This window comes from Eublepharis macularius, chromosome 16, assembly GCF_028583425.1.
Source record: "Eublepharis macularius isolate TG4126 chromosome 16, MPM_Emac_v1.0, whole genome shotgun sequence".
NCBI lineage: Eukaryota > Metazoa > Chordata > Lepidosauria > Squamata > Eublepharidae > Eublepharis > Eublepharis macularius.
In genome coordinates, this window is record NC_072805.1 from 19,730,038 (window position 1) to 19,751,269 (window position 21,232).

A 21,232-nucleotide genomic window follows, 5' to 3' on the forward strand; every position below is an offset into this window, starting at 1 on the left:
CGCTTTCATTTTCAATCTGCAAACACATTGTAACTTTGGTATGTTTTTCAAAGGAAGGATGTGATTCAGCGCTGAAGTGGAAAACAATCCTAAGAGAAGCCCCTTTTTTAAAAAAAACATCTAAACTTCATGATGCCAAAGGACATTAAAACACAAAGGGCCCTGTTTACAGAACATGGTGATATTTCTGTAGCAAATCTGAGTTAGGAAATTCCTCTTTCTCTCCTCCCCGTCTAACCTGCCGACGGTGCCTCTCCCTTAATGGATTCTTCTGTGCCTAATTCTTTAACTCACCTTCAACTTGCCCTTAGTAATGATGTGGTTGAGCTGGTGAGGCACCCACGCTCACATGATTAAGCATTAAAAAAATACCATGGAACACTTTGGCACAGGTAGGAATGCCAAAAAACTATGACTTCAGATAAAGGAAGGGCTGTGGGTGGTATCGAGCTCCGCAGGAACGCCGGAAGGAAAAACAAAGATTGAATTGTTCTGGACTGATCTCCCAAGCCCTGATAACTCTTCTTTTATTTATTTTTAATAAAATGGCTTACCAAACAACAGGCCTAAGCCCTTCGGCACCAAACCAGACATGCCCTGGGAGTTCTGTGCTGAAAGCTTCCAGCAGTTTTAAGCTTGCCTACTTACTTACAGGGTGAAACTTTGTGTAGAACTGTGCTTCATCTGTTATAGTTTTATAATGCAGGCTTTTCATGTGTGCAAAGGGCCTTATTTAGATCAGAGCTGGGAAGGGGGGGCTGCCTTTCCCCGTGCTAAATGGAGGGGGGAATATAGCAGGAGTAGCTTTAAGCCTTCATAAAGAAAAAGGAAAAGTCCTGTGTAGGGTCTTCCCTTTTCCCCTCTAGGTGGTGGAGAGTGCTCTCAGGTCATAGCTGACTTACAGCAACCCCTGGAGGGGATTTCATGGCAAAGCAATAACAACAACAACAGACTAACAGAAGTAGTTTGCCATTGCCTACCTGTGCAACTCTGGTCTTTGCTGGAGGTCTCCCATCCAATTACTAACCAAGACCAACCCTGGCTCACCTGGGCTATCCATGTCAAGGCTTTTTTCCTTTACCAGGGCTTAAAGCAACTGTGTGCAAATGTGGGGCATTTTGGATCAGGAACCAGAACAGAGCTAATCCATATCCTTATTTTTATCCATATTCTCTACACCACCCTCCATGCACAAACATTTTACGGTGGAATAACACATAGTGTGCGTATATTTAGCTGGCTGCTCATTGAGAACATTTGGATTTTAGCAGCGCAGTCCTAAGTCAAGTTAGACCCTTCTCAGCTTGTTCGACTTCAGTGGCTTTGCTTATGACTGCACCATACCAGAGCTATCAGACATTTATTTATTTACTTGGTTTACACCCTGCCTTTCTCCTGTACATAGGCATTCAGTAATTGTGATGGAGCCTTCTGAGGAGCTCCATGCCACACTTTTGCGGTTCTGCCCTGACTTGCACTTTCTCAAAGATGTCACACCAGTCGGTTAGGGTTTTATTTTTATTAAGACAATAGAAAAAAAACATCACTGATTAGACTGCAAACGCTCATCTTTGATTTAGCTGCTTAAGATTGCTTCGGAGCTTGTAACTTACAGTACCAGCTTCCACTTATCATGGTGCATTTCCCCCCAGCCCCCTCCCGGCACAAACCTTTCTAGGTGCGAGTGCTCAGTCCCAAGAGCTTGCAAGCCCCAAGTGTACATCAGCAAATCACTACTGTGTCCCAGTGCCCTCCCCATGCTTCGAATCTCGCTGGTCTCCCCAGACACCACCAGCGTTTACATGCAATGAGAGCAACAATCACCCTTCCATGGGCAGTGCCCGAGCTGTCTGGGCTGTGGCAGAGCATCTGCTTGGCATGCCAAAGGTCTCAGTCTCAGCATCTCCAGTTTAAAAGGATCAGCCAGTCCGTGATGTGAAAGACTTCCATCAGAGACCCAGGAGACATACTCTTAACCAGACTGGGCAAGACTGCCCTTGGTAGATCAATGGTGTGACTTGCTATGAGGCAGCTTCATGCCTGGTCCTGTCTGGTTGGCCTCGTTGCTGCCTATTGCAAATTTTATTTGCACTGATTGGGAGGGAATGAGGCAGACGTCTGTCTCCAACCATAACACAGAACCACCCTGCACATAATGGTTCAGGCAAGAGCTCTCAGTTCCCTGAACAACTGCCTATCCCTCCCAAGTTGGAGGATCCTGGTTGACAAACCAGCAGGCTAAAAGACAGCCCAATAAACTGTAATCCTCCCCCAAGGGTTGCTGTTTCTTGCTGTCCAGCAGCTAGAAACCGTTACGGGTCCCATTCCAATTAAAAAATAAATAAATATCTGCTAAAGTGTCTTCATAGCTATACGTCGTTAACTGCAGCACAAAAAATCAGCACCCCTTAGCTAAAGACTTGAGCCAGTCAAAGAACTTGCATGACGTGAGCACCAGTCTGAGAGTCATCATTAGAGAACTTCACCCTTCGTGCCATTTCGGTAGTTGCTGCTCTGCTATACCTACGGTGCTTAGCATACACCCACGCAGTAGCCAAGGAGAAACCAAGAGCCAGTCCCAGGAAAACCAAAGAGATGATGTAACTTCGGTGCTCAACCAGGGCGTTGGACCAAAAATCCGGCGGGACTTCTGGGGATGGAGTTGTGGCTTCTCCGCTGCTTTTTTCAACGTGTTTCGTGTGAAAATCTGAGTGCGATGGAGTACCTGAAGATTTGAAAAAAGCATGTGTATTAGTTTGAGGGGGTGAAGGGGCTTCGGAAGGCTTCCCGTAGGCACTCACAATGTCACTCTTAACTTTAACAGAGCTAGTTTTTCTTCCATCAGCGCTGGTAGGTGCACCAGCTGAACTAGTGAAGCCCTTTCTTTGGGGCACAGCTGAGAGACCAATAGTTGGCTTCTCAGTCACGTGTCTTGTTACTGAACTCTGTTGATCATAGGAAGGCAGCAGACTGTCTTTTAATGTGGAGTCTTCCTTAAGTAGATCTATTATAGGGTTGGAGGGATGGAGTGTTGACTGCGTAGGGGGCCCCTTGCGATACCCATCTTCAACAGTCTCTGTTGCATTCATACCTAGAAATGTAGGTGGTACCATCTCTCTCGCTGATCCACTGGTATCCTCCAGGCCTTTCCCAACAGGAGTAAGTCCTTTGCCAGAGGCTTCTGGTCGATCAGTGAAGTAAGAAGCCGCACTTCCATTTGTAAAAGGTTCAGGCTGAACTGTGGTTCCAGAAACAATCAATTCTGGTTTGGAAGTAGAGCCTGTAGAAGATTTTGCAGTCTGTGCCCATGCCGACACGGAATTCTCTGCAGAAGGCTTGGGATCTTCTGTTGTCATCGTAACAGAAGGTGTTGACTTTCCATAGGCAGCTGTGCCAAATGTTTCAGTGGGGTACACTGCACGTCCAGCTTGAGTTGACATACGGGCAGTATTTCCAAAGTGTTTATCAAACTCACCAGGCTTAGCCATCACCGTCGGAGTGGCACTCTTTGCATCAAGCGCACGCATCGCATCCTGTACCCACTGGTCCTTGGGGTTGGTGCAAATGGTCCGATTCCTCTTGGTGGTTACACTGGAGATGCAAATCAAAACATTACAACAATAAAGAACCTAGTGGAGGAAAATTCAGCTTAAATTAAGTACTGTTCAGTCCTTTTCAACTGATCTTCAATGGGCCAGACTGAATTTGGTGATCTATTAATTACTGAGTAGTCAAAGTCAAGTCAAAAGAGTTTATTGTCTATAGTCATAGGCCGTCACAATTCACCAAACATTGACTAATAAACAGTTAAGTCCCTTATCACAGTTTATATAGGTTACTAAAATTAATTAAAACAATACAGTATGCCAAACTATCCCAGGGGTCACGAAAGCCTCATTCAGTACCACCTTAGATCTTATCTTTTTGGCTGCGAGTGCAAACTGAGAAACTCTACAGGACCGAGTAGTGTTAAGCAAGAAACCTGATCCCTGCTCTGAGTCACTAACAGTGTGATCCTAAGAAAACTTAAATTCTTTTAATTCCATTGAAGTCAATGGGCTTAGAAGGACTGCACAGGAAGTTTGTGCAGTGATGTGATAATATAAGGCATAACATAACAGAGGTAAGAAAAGTTGTCCCTACTAATATTCCCTCCATTCCCCCTTCTCCACTTCATCTGGTCTCCCTCCAAGAGAAAGCCCCATGGTGCAGAGTGGTAAACTGCAATACTGCAGCCCAAGCTCTGCTCATGACCTGAGTTTGATCCTGGCGGAAGCCGGGTTCAGGTAGCCGGCTAAGGTTGACTCAGCCTTCCAGCCTTCCAAGGTTGGTAAAATGAGTACCCAGTTTCCTGGGGGTAAAGTGTAGGTGACTGGGGAAGGCAATGGCAAACCACCCTGTAACACCCCGTAACAAGAGTCTGCCAAGAAAACGTCATGATGTGACGTCCTCCCAGGGGTCAGTAATGATTCGGTGCTTGCACAGGGGACTACCTTTACCTTCCCCTGCCCTTCTCCACTTCATCTGGTCTCCCTCCCAGAGAAAGATCAGGAAAGGAGAGTCCAACACATACCACCATTAACCTGAGAAGTGGCCAGCCTGATTAGTTCTTAGGGAGGGGCTGTGGATCAGTGGTACAGCACACCACATTGTGCACACAAGGTCACAAGTTCAATCCTTGGAATTTCCAGTTAAAAGCATCCAGCAGAAGATGACATGAATGACATCTGCCTGAGACCCTGAGAGCCACTTCGTGTCACAGAAGACAAGACTGATCTCAGTAGACCAAGGGGCTGACTCGGTATAAGTCAACTTCATAAAGTCATATATTCTTATAAGCAGCTTAATTCATTTTCTTTCTTTCTTTTTGGGGGTTTAAATATTAGCATTATTGGTGTTCTGGGTTTCCCCCTTCTGTTCCCTGGGTCCATCCCACAAGTTCTAAGCTTTTCAAGGATGTGACTCATTTATTGAAACTTGCAGTTTCTCTTGCTAAGCCCTTCTGATAGGCAGCAATCAAAACACAAAAGGCACATCGACTCATTGCCTCACTTGCTCTCATTCATTCCAACTAGAATAATGCGACTCTCACAATTGCTGGTATTGTACAAATGTCAGATGGGCACTTACAACACAACGGGCTTCCCGCATTCTCTCTTCTCATAGCTTTGCAAGAGGTTCAAGGGAATTGGGCGGTGGAATTTGGCGCATCCCTTTTCACACACCTGAGATCCCATTGGTTGTCCTGAGGCAAAAAACCACAAGGGACAGTTATTTTCATAACTCTCTCTTTTTGTCATAGATGCCAAATGTTGCCGTAGCATGTATTTACGTACAACTTCCCACATTACAGAAGCAGCCAAGCAGGAGGTTTTTACCTAGAAATTAACACACACAGTATGTGGGAAAGAGTCACAAAGGATGAGACAGTGTTGATTTATTAGACCGGCATCCCACTCTTAAGATCCTCACACCAGTAAGTTGCCAATGCTCGCGCAGTACTGGTGCGGCTATTCGGTATCCTGTGCTTGCTGAGCAGAGGAGAGAAACAATTGACAGTCTGGACAGACAGATAAAATATCTTAACTGAGCAGCATTCAGAAAGTGTGACTGGCAGGGCTGAGCAGATTCTTCTAGAACCAGGGCCGTTTCCAGATGGCTTACCTGCCTCTGGAACGTTGCACCATCTTGTGGGGAAAACGCGAAATATCATTCCGACGTCGCGCAAAACTCGTGCGAGAAAACGCGATATTTCGCGTTTTCCCCGCAAGATGGCGCAACGTTCCGGAGGCAGGTAAGCCATCTGGAAACGGCCCGGGGCTTTTTTTCAGTGGGAATGCAGTGGAACAGAGTTCTGGCACCTCTTAAAAATGGTCACATGGCCGGTGGCCCCGCCCCCTGATCTCCAGACAGAGGGGAGTTTAGATTGCCCTCCGCGCCGCTCGCAATCTAAACTCCCCTCTGTCTGGAGATCAGGGGGCGGGGCCACCAGCCATGTGACCATTTTCACCAAGGGCGATTTAAACTTTAAAAAACTCCCCCCTTGTTCCAGCTCACCCAAAGTGACGTCATTGTGCGGTCTTGAGTTCTATCACTGAGTTCCAACACCTCTTTTCCCAGAAAAAAAGCCCTGTCCAGAGCCCATTTTCTTTCAGATACAAGACAGTTCTAGGAAAGCGAATGAGAAAGCAAACCCTTTGATAAACTCCTCCATTGTAAAGAAAGAAGCCGAGGGGTTTTTATTGCCAAGCATACTCCGGCCTTTGTTCCACAGCCTTTGTTTATTTGAAGCTGAAAAGAGTTCTCATCCCGCAGCTCCATTTGGGGAGAGGGGCTACAACCCAGAGAGCTTCCATTAAACTTATTTTTTGTTGTTGAGCTGGCATTCTTTATTAAAAAGCAATCATTCATGCTGATGGCTGTTTATTAGCTGAAGTCTGGCAGCTGGTTGGCAGAGTGGGAAGTTTTAGGCTGCCCTAACATGGAGGCTTACTTGGCATATTTGCTTAGATCCAGATACTTATTGAGCAGGAGAAAAGCAAGCAGGCAGGGAATTCCTGAAAGCAGCTTCTGTCTCCCCAAAGCAAGAGGGACCTGGGAAGCAAAAATAGCCCCCAGAAGGAGGGGGAAATAGCAGGCTCCTGCCTGCCCCTCCCATGCAGTGCTGTGGCCACTAGATTGTAGAGGCAGTGGCTTGTGACTAGAGGTGGGCACAATCCAAAAAAAATTACCGATCAAGCTGATCGGGGATAGGCGCTGGCAATGACCCCAAATCACCGATCCACACCGATCATCTCCCGTTTCCGATCTATGGATCGGATCGGGGATGCCAAAGCGGAGGGGCGCCCCGCTATTCCCAGCTATGTGGGAAGGTGGGTGGTGGCGGCGACCGCCGGGCCCGGCAGACACGGGGAGGTGGCGACGAGCTGCCTCCCCTCAGGGAGGGGACATTCTCTCTCTCTCTCTCACACACACACACACACTTAGAGCAGAGGGGAAAAAAAGTTTTTAACTTGGCGACGAGCCGCCTACCCTCAGGGAGGGGACGTTCTCACACACACACACACACACACACACACACACACACACACACACACACACACACACACACTTAGAGCAGGGGGGGAGTTTTTAACCCGGCGATGAGCCGCCTCCCCTCAGGGAGGGGACGTTCACACACACACACACACACACACACACTTAGAGCAGAGGGGGGGGAGTTTTTAACCCGTCCCTGCCTCTCCAAATAGAGAGAGAGAGACACCCTGTCAACATGTTTCAGTCAGCTTTTTTAAAAAAGCAGGGACAGAATCCTCCATTCCTCCCCCCCGATTTTAAAAGCAAGCAGCCAGTCTTCCAAAAGCATATTTTAAACACACACACAGAGCTGTGAATGAGGTTTTCCCACAAAATACAGTGTTTTAAAAGCAGGTTAAAAACAGACAGTGACAGACAGAAAAACAGCCATTCCTCCTATAAAGCCCCGTTTTTTTAAAAAGCAAAAAACGTTTGGAGTGCCCATGGCTACAGAACACTCCCTTCCCTCCCCCTCCCCTAGGTCTCTTCTCCCAACTGGTGAGTGCGTTGCTGCTCCGTGGTTGGAAGGAAGCCCTGCTAATCAAGGAAAGCTGGGCTTCCATTCGGGTTTCCAGGGCGACAGAAGGAGGGCAAACACAGCTCACACAGTCCCCTGGCTCCGTTGCCCCGGGAATAGATTACTGACTCCTGATTGTCTGCATCCCCGATCAGATCCCAATGGCCCGAATCAAGCCCCGATGAAGGCCCCCCCCCCCGAATGCTGGATCGGTCACCGTGGATGGCACCGATCTGCCAGGTACCGATTGCGCGAACGCCATTATCGTGGGTTTTTTTCTATTGTAATGTCGATCGTTCCCATCTCTACTTGTGACCAGGGCTTTTTTTCTGGGAAAAGAGGTGGTGGAACTCAGTGGGTTGTCCTTGGAGAAAATGGTCACATGGCTGGTGGCCCCGCCCCCTGATCTCCAGACGGAGGGGAGTTTAGATTGCCCTCTGTGCCGCTTAGCAGCACGGAGGGCAATCTAAACTCCCTTCTGTCTGGAGATCAGGGGACGGGGCCACCAGCCATGTGACCATTTTCAAGAGGTTCCGGAACTCCATTCCACCGCGTTCCAGCTGAAAAAAAGCCCTGCTTGTGACCATCCCACAGTGGTGGCAGCTCATGCCCATCCCTCACTTGCAGCCAGGGTGGCCTCAGCAGTGGCACGGGGCGTGGCGTTAGCTCCCAAGGACATTGGCCCACTCTAGGGTTACCAATCTCGAAGCAGGATCTAGTATTCTCTTGGAATTAGAACTGATCTCTAAGTATGGTAAGGTACACCCTAGATTCTAGGTGAAACCCCCTCCCCAAATCCCCCAAAGTCCACAGGCACTGCCCCCACAGACCTACAAGGCCAAGCTAGTTGAATTGTCTGAGTTCTGCGATTCAAAGTGTGAAATCTGGACCTGAAAAGCTACCATAGGGCAGCTTGATATGGATCAGGGCCACTGACCCACGGAAGGAGGAGTTTAGCTCCCTTGCCCATGTTACATTATCCCAATCAAAATATGTTTATTTATACCCTGTCTTCCTCCTCAATATGGAACCATTCTCCCCTCCTCTGGTTTACCTTCACAAAAACGTGAGGTGAGGCTGAAAGTGAGTGGCCTAGGATTGTCATAAGTTTTCATGGCAGATGAGGGATTCGAACCTGGGTCTCCCAGATCCTAGTCTGACACTCTAACCCCAACTCCATGCTCATTCCCATCTTGGGATGCTACACAACTTAGGGCCTCAGAGGGCGGAAGCTATGCCCAGAGATATCTGCTCTCTCCTCCCAGGAATGAAGCAATGCTAGATTGTTCTACTGACACTTATGGAGGCTGGAAGGCAACCATCCATGCCTCTGAGGAAATGCACTCTGACTCGGATAGCATAAATTTTGTTAGTCTTGAAATTGCCACTTGACTTCTAGTTTGTCCTTGCAAAGGATGTCCGTTTCTCATCTTAACCCACGAGAATTTTAGAGGAAAGTAATGTAAGCTTGTCCCATTTATTCAAAACAGCCCCGCTTGTGCAATCCCACTGCCCGCAGAACAGAATTCTTCGTGCAAATATCTGTTAAGTCAGAACAATTGGATCGCATGCAGAAAATCATGTGAAGGAGGAAGACTACTATGCCAGGTTGCAATTGCACAATCCTGAGCCTGAGCCAGATGTTAATAGCCAACAGCTGCTTCTGTTCACAGCTGGAGCCATGCAGAGACGGGACAAACTGCAGTCCCAACTGGGATGCGCAATCAGCTACACTATAGAGGACGCTGAAAAGGTGATGTATAAATGAAGCAAATAAAAAATAAATATTTTTAGAGAAGGCAGTTTTAAACAGCCTCACTGAGGTCAGTTTAAACATACCTTTTTTGTTCCTGGGATGAACTTAAAAAAAAAAAATACTGAAAGTTGGGACTGTAGTTCTGGCCTGATTCTCATGGATCTAATCAACCTAAGCCCAGGCTATTCCATTTCCAACTGGAGCAGGACCAGGGCTTTTTTTCAGCTGGGACATGGTGGAACAGAGTTCTGGAACCTCTTGAAAATGGTCACGTGGCTGGTGGCCCCGCCCCCTGATCTCCAGACAGAGGGGAGTTTAGATTGCCCTCCGCGCCACCAAGCGGTTCAGAGGGCAATCTAAACTCCCTTCTGTCTGGAGATCAGGGGGCGGGGCCACCAGCCACGTGACCATTTTTTTCAAGGGCAACCCACTGAGTTCCACCACCTCTTTCCACAGAAAAAAAAACCCTAAGCAGGACTGATACCTCTGGGACGCTCCTGTGCACAAAAGCATTTCCTGTACACAGAAAACCCAATAACAGGGACAAGGGGCTTAGCCTAAGACAAATCTTCAAGTTGGCACTCTAGTTTTCTACATGCAGGGATTTTTCTTAATAGAGAAATATCCAACCATGCGAGCCTCTGTTTTTTTAGAGAGCACAGCCTCCGTTTGAAGCAGGGAAAGGCCAGCTTGTGGTTCCTCCTTTTCTTTCAAACTGTTGTTAAAAAAAATAGCTGCAGGGACAGAGTGAAAAGCTGGCAGCCCTTTTTGATGATGGCAGAAAACACCGGACACCTCTGCCTTTGGAGTTTCCTGAGAATAGTTACAGTGTGCCTATGGCATGTTCTAAGTCGTACAGAGGTTGAAAGGAAGGGCCAATTGTTTGTCATCGGCCTGGCAGGTGTGCCTTATCTAGGCCTTAAATCAGGAGCTGCCGAGTTATGTACTTTCAACTTCTGGGTTATCGATTAATCTGGGACTTACCTGCTCATAAAGTGCAAGTCACTTCTAGTGTTTTTTTGCATTTCCTATTGCTTGGAAACTCCCCAGTGCCCACATTCAGAGATTGTGCCTGCAAGCCACCCTTTTTTAGCCTGATGGAACTGTATATATAAGTACCCTGCCCCAGGATAAAATCTCCCACAATACACAGGAGTTAGAATTCTAAATAGTTTTGGGGAGAAAAGGGGGGAGGGAGGTATAAGCATATTACATAGCCTTTTAGATGGGTAGGGGGTAGGTTTGCCAGCCTTCAGGTAGTGGCTGGAGACCCCCTGGAATTACAACTGGTCTCCAGGCCACAGAGATCAGTTCACCTGGAGAAAATGGCTACTTTGGGGGGTGGACTCTATGGAATTATGCCATGCCAAGGTCCTTTCCCTCCCCAAACCCCACTTTCTCCAGGTTTCTCCAGGTTTCACCCCCCAGATCTCCAGGAATTTCCCAACTTGGAGCTGGCAACCCTAGTAAGGGGTAAAGTTATTTATATATATATTTCTTTAGGGTTTTTGTAAGAATGTAGAAATCTTTTTTCACAGGTGTAGTAATTCAAGAGAAAGAGTCTCAAACTCATAAGCCCTACTAAAGGTTACACTATTAATAACTATCACTCAGTTATTTACTCTGGCTTTTTGTATCTTCTGAAAACCTAAGCAATCTTTATACTGCTAGTATAACTAATCTATCAAGTTCAATAGGAATTGATCACTAATATTGCACTATCACAAGATTAATAATCTGTTACTTTGGCTACATTCACTGTTTAAATATGTTATGTTTGTTTATGAAAAATTAATAAAAAATCATTTAAAAAAGCATTCTAAATAGTTTAACAGCATGAATATTCTGGGTGATCCACAGTTGTGGAATCTGGCTCAGGGAGGGACACAGCTGCGTTTGCAAAAAAAAAAAGATGGTCTTTGAATTTTTTTGGTGTGCAAACAAATGGTGATGGCAATACTCCCATCATCCCTAAGAGATGCTTAATGGTTTCTGTAGCACCATCATCAGATTAACACAGGGAAAAAAGAGCCTGGGAGCACCTTAAAAACTAAAAAGAGGTTTTGCGGCACAAGCTCTTGTACAGCCTGCTTCCTTGGATGCATGAAGTGTAGCCCGTTGGCAACCATACAGATACTGAGAAGAAAAAACTGTGGGGCAAAAGGCTACGAAACGCAAGAGGTAAAACCTGTGGTACTTCTTAGTATGGACGTAACAGATGGCCTTCTTGCATTTCATGGTTTTTGGCCCACAGATCCCAATTTACTTCCCCTTTCCCTTGTTTGTGAGTGTATGCTTATGTATATAGAGTTCAACAGTGGAAAACACTTTACAGGTCTAATGACATGAGCTCTGCCCCACCAAAGTTCCTGCACCTATCCATATGTTCTACCACATTGCAGGAACTTTGGTGGGCCAGAGCCCTGTTCTTTTGGCTGTAACCACAACCCTGTTCTTTTGGCTGTAACACTCCAACATAGAGCAGAACCACAAGTGACAAAAGGCACAGGTTGGACACTTGTCAGCTTCCCTCAAGTTTTGATGGGAAATGTAGGCCTCCTGGTCTTGCAGCTTGGCTCTCCGCCTGCTGTCCAATGGACTTTTCAACTGTCACTTGTCCAACATTCCGCCAAGCTGCCTACATTTCCCGCCAAAACTTGAGGGAAGCTGACAAGTGTCCAATCTGTGCCTTTTGTCACTTGTAGTTCTACTCTTAGAGCGGGACCACAAGTGACGCCTGACACAGGTTGGACACTTGCCAGCTTCCCTCAAGTTTTGATGGGAAATGGAGGCAGCTTGGCGGAATGTTGGACAAGTGACAGTTGAAAAGTCCGTTGGACAGCAGTCGGAGAGCCAAGCTGCGAGACCAGGACGCCTACGTTTCCCGCCAAAACTTGAGGGAAGCTGACAAGTGTCCAACCTGTGCCTTTTGTCACTTGTGGTTCTGCTCATAGTCAACATTCTGAAACAAGGAAAAGACAGGACAGGGTTCAGGGAGATTACATTCTTAATGGATATATGTGAGAATAGATCCACATGGCAAGAACTCTTCATTTTACATGGGATTGGGGAGGAGTGGGTAGGGGTGGAGGGCTGCTCAAGAAATGCAAGCGCCAATTCAATTGCCTGTACTCCGCCTCAAACACTGACGGGCTGTTTCCTATGAAGCTTAACATCCTTTTGCTGGCCCCGTAACAGGAACAAATATTCTCTATACACATAGCAAAGATTCACAATATGCTGACAATTTCTGGAAATCCTCTCTTGCCAAAAAAAAAAAATTAGCATGTTTATCGGGGAAACGGGAGGAAAAGGAGCAACTGGACATTTGCTTTGTAACACAGATGTAGGTCTCTCAGGGGAGAGACCATGTGCTTAGTGGTAGAGCACATGCTTTGCATGCAGAAGGACCCACATTCAAATCTTGGCACCTACAGTTACAAGGGTTATGGAGTCGGTGATGTGAAAAATCTCTGCCTGAAACCCTGAAGAGGCTCTGGCAGTCTGAGGAGACAAGACCGATGTTGATTGAGGTCAAGTTGCTCTAAAGTTGTGCAAATATGGGGCTGTGTCTCAGTGGTAGAGCATCTGCCAGAAGGTTCCAGGTTTCATCCTCATTGCCTCCATTAAGAGGATCAGGTAGGCAGGTGATGTGAAAAATCTCCAATCTGAGACCCTGGAATGCTGCTGCCATAGTAGACAAGACAGACCTAGGTCTTTTCTGCACAGGGTTTCTTCCTTCGCTTCAATTTATACTCTGATTTCCATACTTTTTTTGCCTTTGGTTTTCACTTCGGGTCATCCCATCTTGTCCCCTCACCTGTTTTCCCCCAGTTCTCCTGAGACCACTTTTACCTCAATCTTTTTTAAAAAGTTGATTCTGAGTCGCCTTTATTCCTTGTGCAGAATGTTTCTTTCGGTTTTGTTTGTCCTGCCACCTCCCTCCAGCCCACTTTCTGATGATTGGTCGTTCATCATAGTCAAACCACTCCACCCTCCCTCTGCCCTTCTTCCCCCTCCTGGTTTGACTTTCCATTTTTTTAATTGTCAGTTTCATAATGTTATAACAACCTAATGTTGTAATAACAGATGCAGCAGATTCTCTGAATTTCCAGGTTCGTTTTTTTAAAAAGTAAGTCTCTAGCCCCTTTCATGATAGGCATATGCTTTTCTTAAATATCTCTGCAACAGAACAGGCTAGAGACTTTTTTTTTTAATGAAAGCTGGAGATTCAGAAAATCTGCTGCATCCTTCATTACAACATTAGGTTGTTATACTGTTATGACAATGTTGCAGTAACAGATGCAGCAGATTCTCTGAATATCCAGCTTTCATTTTTTTAAATAAGTAAGTTTCTAGCCCCTTCCCTTACAGAGATATGAGGGGGAAAGCATATCTTTGTAACAGAAGGAGCTAGAGAGTAGCCAAGAAGGGTAGTTTAAAAAGATAGAGCAGGCAGCAGGGCAAAGGTTTTGCGATGCAGAGGAGCTGTGAGGAGGGGCTGTAAAATGCCAGAAGGGAAACTTCAGCTTATTACATCCTCTCCAGGTCCAAGCCCGGCTCTGGAAGGCAGCTCCAGTCCATTTCCATTCCTCGCTGCCCTCTGGTTGCCATCCCATACAGTTTCAGACTGGAGCGGTGAAACTGACAGAGCCTTCCCGTAGGTGAAGGTGAAATTAACAAACTCTCTGAGGAGAGATCTCAGCTCTGTCCTTTTAAACTACTCTTCCTGGCTAACATTGCATCTCCCTACACTTGATGAACATGCACTGAGGCATTTCATATAGAGAGACAGTTACAGCCAATTACTACCAAATGCTTCCCAGCCCCAGTAAACAACCTAGTTAGTTTTGGACAGAAAATCTACCTCACAGTGGGGAAGGAACGGGGACAGCCAGCACAGGCCAGTGCCAGGGCAGGCACACCATATGTGCCAACATTTATTTTGTGGGAGCGCAGCTGTAAAATTATGGCTGTAAACTTTAGACTGTTTTACTGATTTTATTGAGCCAGTAAAAGATTCAGCTAATAAAAATTCTAACCAGTGGGACTGTGTGTTAAGTGCATGCATGCTCGGCCCTTAAACTATTTTTTATTTTGGTGTGCTACTATAAAAAGAAAGAAAAGAAAACATAACAGACGGCTTCCCTTACTGACAAGAAGTGGTAGCTTCTACCAACTTAAACTTCCTCCACCAATAAAAGGCATGCAAATAGCCTTTATTAAGACAAACCAAAACAACACAAAATGATGGGCAAGCTTTTGAGTTCTTCAGGCTTGATTTTAAAAACACACACACAAAGGGGAAGGGTAGTTTCAAACTTGTGTTTCCCAAATCGTAGTTTGACACTCTGAGCACCGCACAACACTAGCCCCTATAATATAATTACAGATTAACAGTACACTTGATCTTAGCCAAAAGGCAGAGAAGCCTGTAACAATACATTTCAGTTAAATTTTGTAACAACTCTGCATGTCTCTATAGCAGGGCTTTTTTTCAGCTGGAACGCAGTGGAACAGAGTTCCGGAACCTCTTGAAAATGGTCACATGGCTGGTGGCCGCGCCCCCTGATCTCCAGACAGAGGGGAGTTGAGCTTGCCCTCCACGCCGCCAAGCGGGGCCACCAGCCATGGGGGTGGGGCCACCAGCCATGTGACCATTTTCTCCGAGGGCAACCCACTGAGTTCCACCAGCTCTTTTCCCGGAAAAAAAGCCCTGCTCTATAGTATATCATTATACAAATTAAGAGCTCCCACTGAACTCCTACTGAAAACCAAGACCACCCACCAAGTTTGCTTCATGGAAGCATGAAACAAATACCTGAAGAGGACGGCTTTTGAACATTCTTCCACACCCCACAACCCAAAAGTACATTCTTTTCCAACATTGTCCCCCAAGTACCATTTGTTTGAAAATCCCAACAAACAGACTAGAGGCACTATCAACACTAACTCGGAATGCAAGAACTTTTAGACCAGTGCTTTAAAAAGCAAACAGCTCATCGTTTTCAAAGGGAAAGTAAGAGGACTTTCCCCAAATTTCCATTGGAAAAAAAATCCTCTGGAAAAAAGTAGCAGAAACAACTATTTTTTCCCCCAAGCCTCTGCATCTCTAGCCCTGACTTGCCCGTAATCACCCAGTTCACATTCATGATGAAGTCAGGATTCAAATCTTGGTCCTTCTGAACAACTTCCAACACTGGCCACTCAACACCCCCAGAACGTGCCTTGAATACCAAGTTGCATTCCTAGAAAAGCCAAGCTGGGAACATTGCAGAAGAGCTTTTCCTCCACAGCTGTTCTACAAAGTACATTTTATTTCACATGTGGGTACCAAATACAAGTTTCTAGGCCCAGGTATATGTTGCATCCAAGGAGGAGACTTTGGCTGCTGCCACACATTTTGCCCTGCCCTGCCTCCCAAAATGGAATGGGTTTTCTGGGTGGGGGGAATGTTCACATGGCATCATTATGCTATATCTTCCCCTTCTTTCTTTCTGCCTGTTTTTGGTATGATCTTTCAGGGAAGCTGGTGGGGAGGGGTCTTGTTTTTACAACAAACAGTGGCTGAGGAAAACTGAACCCTGTCTCTTCACCACACTCTGTCACCCCTCACACTGGTCTCCTAACCTGGCTCTGATACCCGAAACAAGCCAGACTAGGAGAAAAGTGCCCGAAGGAGAGAAAGTCTATGGAAAGTACAGAGAGGTGAGCAATGGGGCGGGGCAGCTTTCCACTCTCCTCAGAGGGTCAAAAATAGGTCCTGGCTCACTTCACTTTATACCCAAGCAGGGCCAACAGGTGAACAAGGAAACTTGGTTGCCCCCATAAGTGTCTAGTTTGTGCCCAAACCGCTGGCCCTTATATTCCTGGAGAAGTAAGGAGGGGGGAAAGGACAGGAAGGATTTTATATGTTGCATGTCTCCTTCTTTCCTAGCTCAATGATTCTTAACTGGTTCATCTACAAATCTTAGGAGCTTTTCAGAACGTCAGAGGGAAAAGAGGGATTTGGGGCACTCAGTCCCCCCACCTTCAATGGCTGCTGCCAACCAGCTGAGGACTGGCATTATTTATTTATTTGTGATACTTATAGTTGACCTTTCTCACAGAGACTCAAGGCATATTCGAAAACAGCAGAAAACTGATACAGAAAAACAATTCTGAAACAAACATAAGCAAATTGATATAACATTAAACATTGCAAAACTATCCAATGAGAGCATACTTACAGTAAGACTAACCAACTTTATTGTAGCATAAGATTTCGAGAATCACAGTTCTCTTGATTTTGCTACTACAGACTAACACGGCTAACTCCTCTGGATCTACTTACAGTAACAGACTGTACACAGTGATATAGTCTACAGACCTATACTTTTAGCAAAGCATCTCTGAACTATTTCCATACAGCATAGTCCTCTTCAGGGCTTTTTTTCTGGAAAAAGAGGTGGGGGAACTCAGTGGGTTGCCCTTGGAGAAAATGGTCACATGGCTGGTGGCCCCGCCCCCTGATCTCCAGACAGGGGGGAGTTTAGATTGCCCTCCTGGTTGGAGATTGCTTGGAGGGCAATCTAAACTCCCCCCTGTCTGGAGATCAGGGGGCGGGGGCACCAGCCATGTGACCATTTTCAAGAGGTTCCAGAACTCTGTTCCACCACGTTCCAGCTGAAAAAAAGCCCTGGTCCTCTTACCCATGTAAAAAAGCCCTCTAAAATAATTCAGTTTTGCATCATTTGTGGAAAGCCAGGAGAGTGGGAATTTTATATTGCTCCCCCTGCCCTGACATTAGAAGCCCAGAGCTCAGATTTCTCCCCCAGGCCCTTCAAAAAAGGAGCATCTAGCCAGCACGCTGCAGGATCTGGGAGGCCTAGATTCAAATTTCCCATTTGGGACTAATCTATCTTGAAGAGTTGTTATTTTATTTATTTATTTATATTTCAATTTATATACCGCCCATCCCCAGGGGCGCTGGGCGGTGAACAGTTAAAATCGATAAAAACAAGAACTAAAGTCAATATACAAACAATAAAACAAATTAACAAAGTGCAGTGGTGGGGAGAACCCTCCCCCACCCCAAAGGTGGGAGGCCGACATGGCACCGCCCCCTTCAATCACCGAACGCCTGGCGGAACAGCTCTGTCTTACAGGCCCGGCGGAACGATAATATGTCCCACTGGGCCTGGGTTTCCATTGACAGAGCGTTCCACCAGGCTGGGGCCAGGACTGAAAAGGCCCTGGCCCTGGTTGAAGCGAGGCGGGCTTCCTTAGGGCCGGGGACCACAAGTAAATATTTATTCGCTGATCGAAGCGATCTCCTGGGAACGTACAGGGAGAGGCGGTCCCGAAGATATTGTTATTGTGAGGATAAAATGGAGAAGAGGAGAAAGATGTTGTAAGCCACTTTGGGTTGCCACTGGAGAGTAAAGTGGGCTATAAATATTGAAATGAATTTAAAAATTCAGTTCAGTCCAGACTTCATTGTGTATAGCTATAAGCTATACAAAATTACACAAGACACAAAATTACAAAGACCCCATTAAATAAGATAAAAATTAGGTAAAATACAACTATATACTGTACAGATTTACCAAAATTCCATTAAAACAGACATCAATTAAAACCATCAATCAATAAGAACTGAGAGTTCAAGTAATGCCCTCTTTCTTTGCAGCTTTAGACCTTGTTTTCATAGCAGCAAAGGCAAAAAGTGAAACTCTGTATGAAATGTGTGCGTCAACATCAGAAAGCAAAAATGAGATTTTCTCCACATCTGTGTATAAGCTTAGACCAGATAAAAATCTCACCAGAAACTTTGATCTGGGGTCAGAATATAAAGCATAAAAACGGATAAAATGAGGTAAGTCCTCTACTGTGTTAGATCCACAGAACCCTTTGGGCTATAGGAGTTTGAGAATAACGTCCAGACAATATTGCCGAGGGCATGGATTGAAATTTCAATAGGGTAAAGGATGTGCTAAGATTATGATTAGAAATGTTAGCAAGATAAGGAAAGAGGATGTGGTCAAATTTAATATGTTTGAACCATGGTGCTGCTTTTGAATTTAGAATTTGGGAGCAAATTCAATAAACAAACGTTGTGGCGTTGGCTGGTGATCCCCAGGCACAAGGATTTCATCAAATATATGCCTAAAAGAGCACATGTATCTCTTTCACTCACAAACATATATGCTTTTGGAGGAAAGGTGCTGAATGCTTTAAATAAATAAAATAAGCCTATATAGTCTTGTCTGAGCCTGACGTTTCACATGTAGCTTGGGGGGGCTTTCCGTGATTAAGCTGCATATTCTGTAGCCAGTAGTAGACTAAAGTTTACTGTTTTGGCTCTTGAATGTCAACTTATCAGGCTTACCGATAACCATTGGGCATTAACTAAAACAATGCTGATCTTGTCAGACCCTAAGCAGGGTTAGCCCTGCTTAGTACTTAGATGGGAGACCACCAATGAAATCTAGGGCCACTCGGGAGAAGAAGGCACTGACATACCACCTGTCTCTTTCCTTGAAAACCCTATGGGATTGGCATAAATTGGCTGTGACTTGACAGCACTTTCCGCCCTCCAAAATGAAAATTTCTCTGCAGTTCATCAGTACATCCATTTAAACAGAAGGTTTGTGCCAATTCAGACCCATTTGACCCCAGTAAAGCCCAGGGTCGCCTTGCTCCTATACACTGAAAATGAAATCCTGCTCTCAAGTCATAGTTGACTTACGGCGACCCCTGGTGGGGTTTGCATGGCAAGAGACTAACAGAAGTGGTTTACCATTGCCTGCCTCTGCCACTTTGGTCTTTTTTTGTAGGAGGTCTCCCATTACTTACCAAGGCAGACCCTGTTTAGCTTCTGAGATCTGACAAGATCAGTCTCACCTGGGTTATCCAGAAAATCTTGAACAGCTTGATTTCAAGGGCCAAGAGCAAGGTGCACGAGGGAGCAGCCCCCATTGCACAGGCTACAGGCCTGTTCTGTCCCTCTGCGATGAGCAACAGGGCAAGAGGACTAAGCCCCTGGAAACTATTTCCACTTACTCGGGAAGTTTCAGGTAGTGGAAAGAAATCGCCTTGTATCATCCAGTGGGATTCCCTTGCCAGCCAACATGCGCTTGGGCCCCTCAAGCACACTTAAAAGGGGCCAAGTCAAGTCCCACTGGCCATCTGACGAAGCGAGCTGTGACTCTCGAAAGCTTACACCCTGGAAATCTCGTTGATCTTTAAGGTGCTCCCGGATTCGAATCTGGCTCTTCTAGTACAGACCAACCCGCCCACCCACCTGAAAGTGGCCTCTATTGGGCTCCCTTTTGAGAATAAGCTGCAATTTAGGCAGCAATCTACTCGGAAGTAAGCTCCGCGTTAGTCAGTGGGGCTTACTTCCAGGAAGGTGTCTTTGGGATGCCAGCCTAAAACACCGAACATCCTCCCCTGTCTCCGGCTCCCAGCTTACCTAACGCGGCCAGGATGGCCCCCCAGATCCAGGGGGCGACCAGCAGGAGCCGCGCCCCCCGCCCAGCGCTCCGCATGGCCGAGAAGCGGGCGCCCCCGCCGCCGGACCCCTCTGCGCCCTTCCCGGCAGGCGCCTCCGGCACATTCCCCAGGCTGTCGCGCTCCGCTTCCCTCTCCTCTCGCCTGGCCTTTGGGAACGGCTTCCCCCTCCTTCCCTGCTCCTCCCTCGCAGGCAGGCGGCGGCAGGACAACGCACGCCTTCCCCCGGGAATTTTTCGGGGGATTTTTAGCAGCTGCCATCCCAGCCAAATCACTGCTTGTATTGTGAAACTGAATCGAGACCTGTTTTTATGCCATTAGCAGATCAAGTTTGAGGGAGCCTAGTACAGAAAAGGTTCAGTGGGTCTGCCTACTACAGAAAAGCAAGCTGCGAGTCCAGTGGCGCCTGAAGGGGTATAAGCTTTCAAGAGGCGAAGCTCCCTCACTTGTATCTGAGGAAGGGAGCTTTATACCCTGAAAATCATGTTGGTCGTTGAGGCGCTACGGGACTCAAATCCCATTAAATTAAATAATCCAATTTCCTACTAATACATTTTGATAAGCCAGATAATGGCCTAACTCCATAAGGTACTATCTTGAACTACTGCAAACTGCAGACTAGGCCATATCCAGTTCTGTCCCTCAATTTCCCTATTTTAACTTCTAGTACATAAACTTAAGACTGTCCCTATTTACCAGGGAACGTCCCTGTTTTCTGACACCTGTCCGTATTTGTTTGTATTTTTGCCTTTTAATAAGCTGTGGGTGTATATTTATTTATTTAATTCTACCATTGTTATACACTGGAATGGCTATTCTGGAAATGGCAGTCATGTATTAGTTTAGTATTCAATTAATTTCTCCCCAGGGAAGACCCGAAGTGGCTTACAACACCATTCTCTGCTCCTCCAGTGTCTCACAACAATTACCCTGTGATGTAGGATTTGCTGAGGGCATAGGGTTCCTAGGCGCCTATACCTCCCAGCAAGGGACAGAGCTGGTACTTACAGGGAGTTTGCTCCTCATATGCGCACAAAGCGCATACATGCTCCCGGCACCAATGTGATGATGTCACTTCTGGAAGTCACTTCTGGATGTTACTTCTGGGCACTCCTGTGGCTGACACAACAACATCACTTCCAGAAGTGACATCATGCCTGCAAAGAGCATGTATGCTGTGCATGTTCCCAGGGTGCCTGCCAGTGGCAGGAGATCTCTGGACGGCCAAAAACCTGCAGGCAAACTGCCGTGAGATTGGGATCCCTATGCGGCCATGTGGCTGGCATATCCTTTCCGTTTGGAAGTGCATTGCTCCATTGTTTCACAGCTCTTTACAGCAACCTTAACAAAGCTAACATTGTTATCCCCCTATTATAGATAGGAGCTCA

General features: G+C 46.3%; 1 protein-coding gene across 1 annotated transcript; it reads right to left on the minus strand.

The window, feature by feature from the left end:
• Positions 1-1,520: 1,520 nt before the first annotated feature.
• On the minus strand, positions 1,521-19,967 carry CX3CL1 (C-X3-C motif chemokine ligand 1). Its single transcript, XM_055000526.1, has 4 exons — positions 19,807-19,967; positions 5,131-5,245; positions 3,092-3,591; positions 1,521-2,725 (listed from the first exon to the last, which is right to left on the minus strand). The coding sequence occupies exons 1-4, from the start codon at positions 19,880-19,882 to the stop codon at positions 2,430-2,432; spliced, it is 987 nt and encodes a 328-aa protein (XP_054856501.1). The 5' UTR covers positions 19,883-19,967; the 3' UTR covers positions 1,521-2,429.
• Positions 19,968-21,232: the final 1,265 nt, after the last annotated feature.

What these genes read in the sequence shown, in the direction of transcription:
- CX3CL1 (XM_055000526.1), bottom strand. Translation starts at nt 19,882, where the DNA reads ATGCGGAGCGCTGGGCGGGGGGCGCGGCTCCTGCTGGTCGCCCCCTGG. An exon ending in TGCGGGAAGCCCGTTGTGTT is followed by an intron (nt 3,592 to 5,130) that starts GTAAGTGCCCAT and finishes TTGCATCTCCAG; the next exon opens with TGTAACCACCAAGAGGAATC. An exon ending in GGTACCACCTACATTTCTAG is followed by an intron (nt 2,726 to 3,091) that starts GTATGAATGCAA and finishes TCAAATCTTCAG; the next exon opens with GTACTCCATCGCACTCAGAT.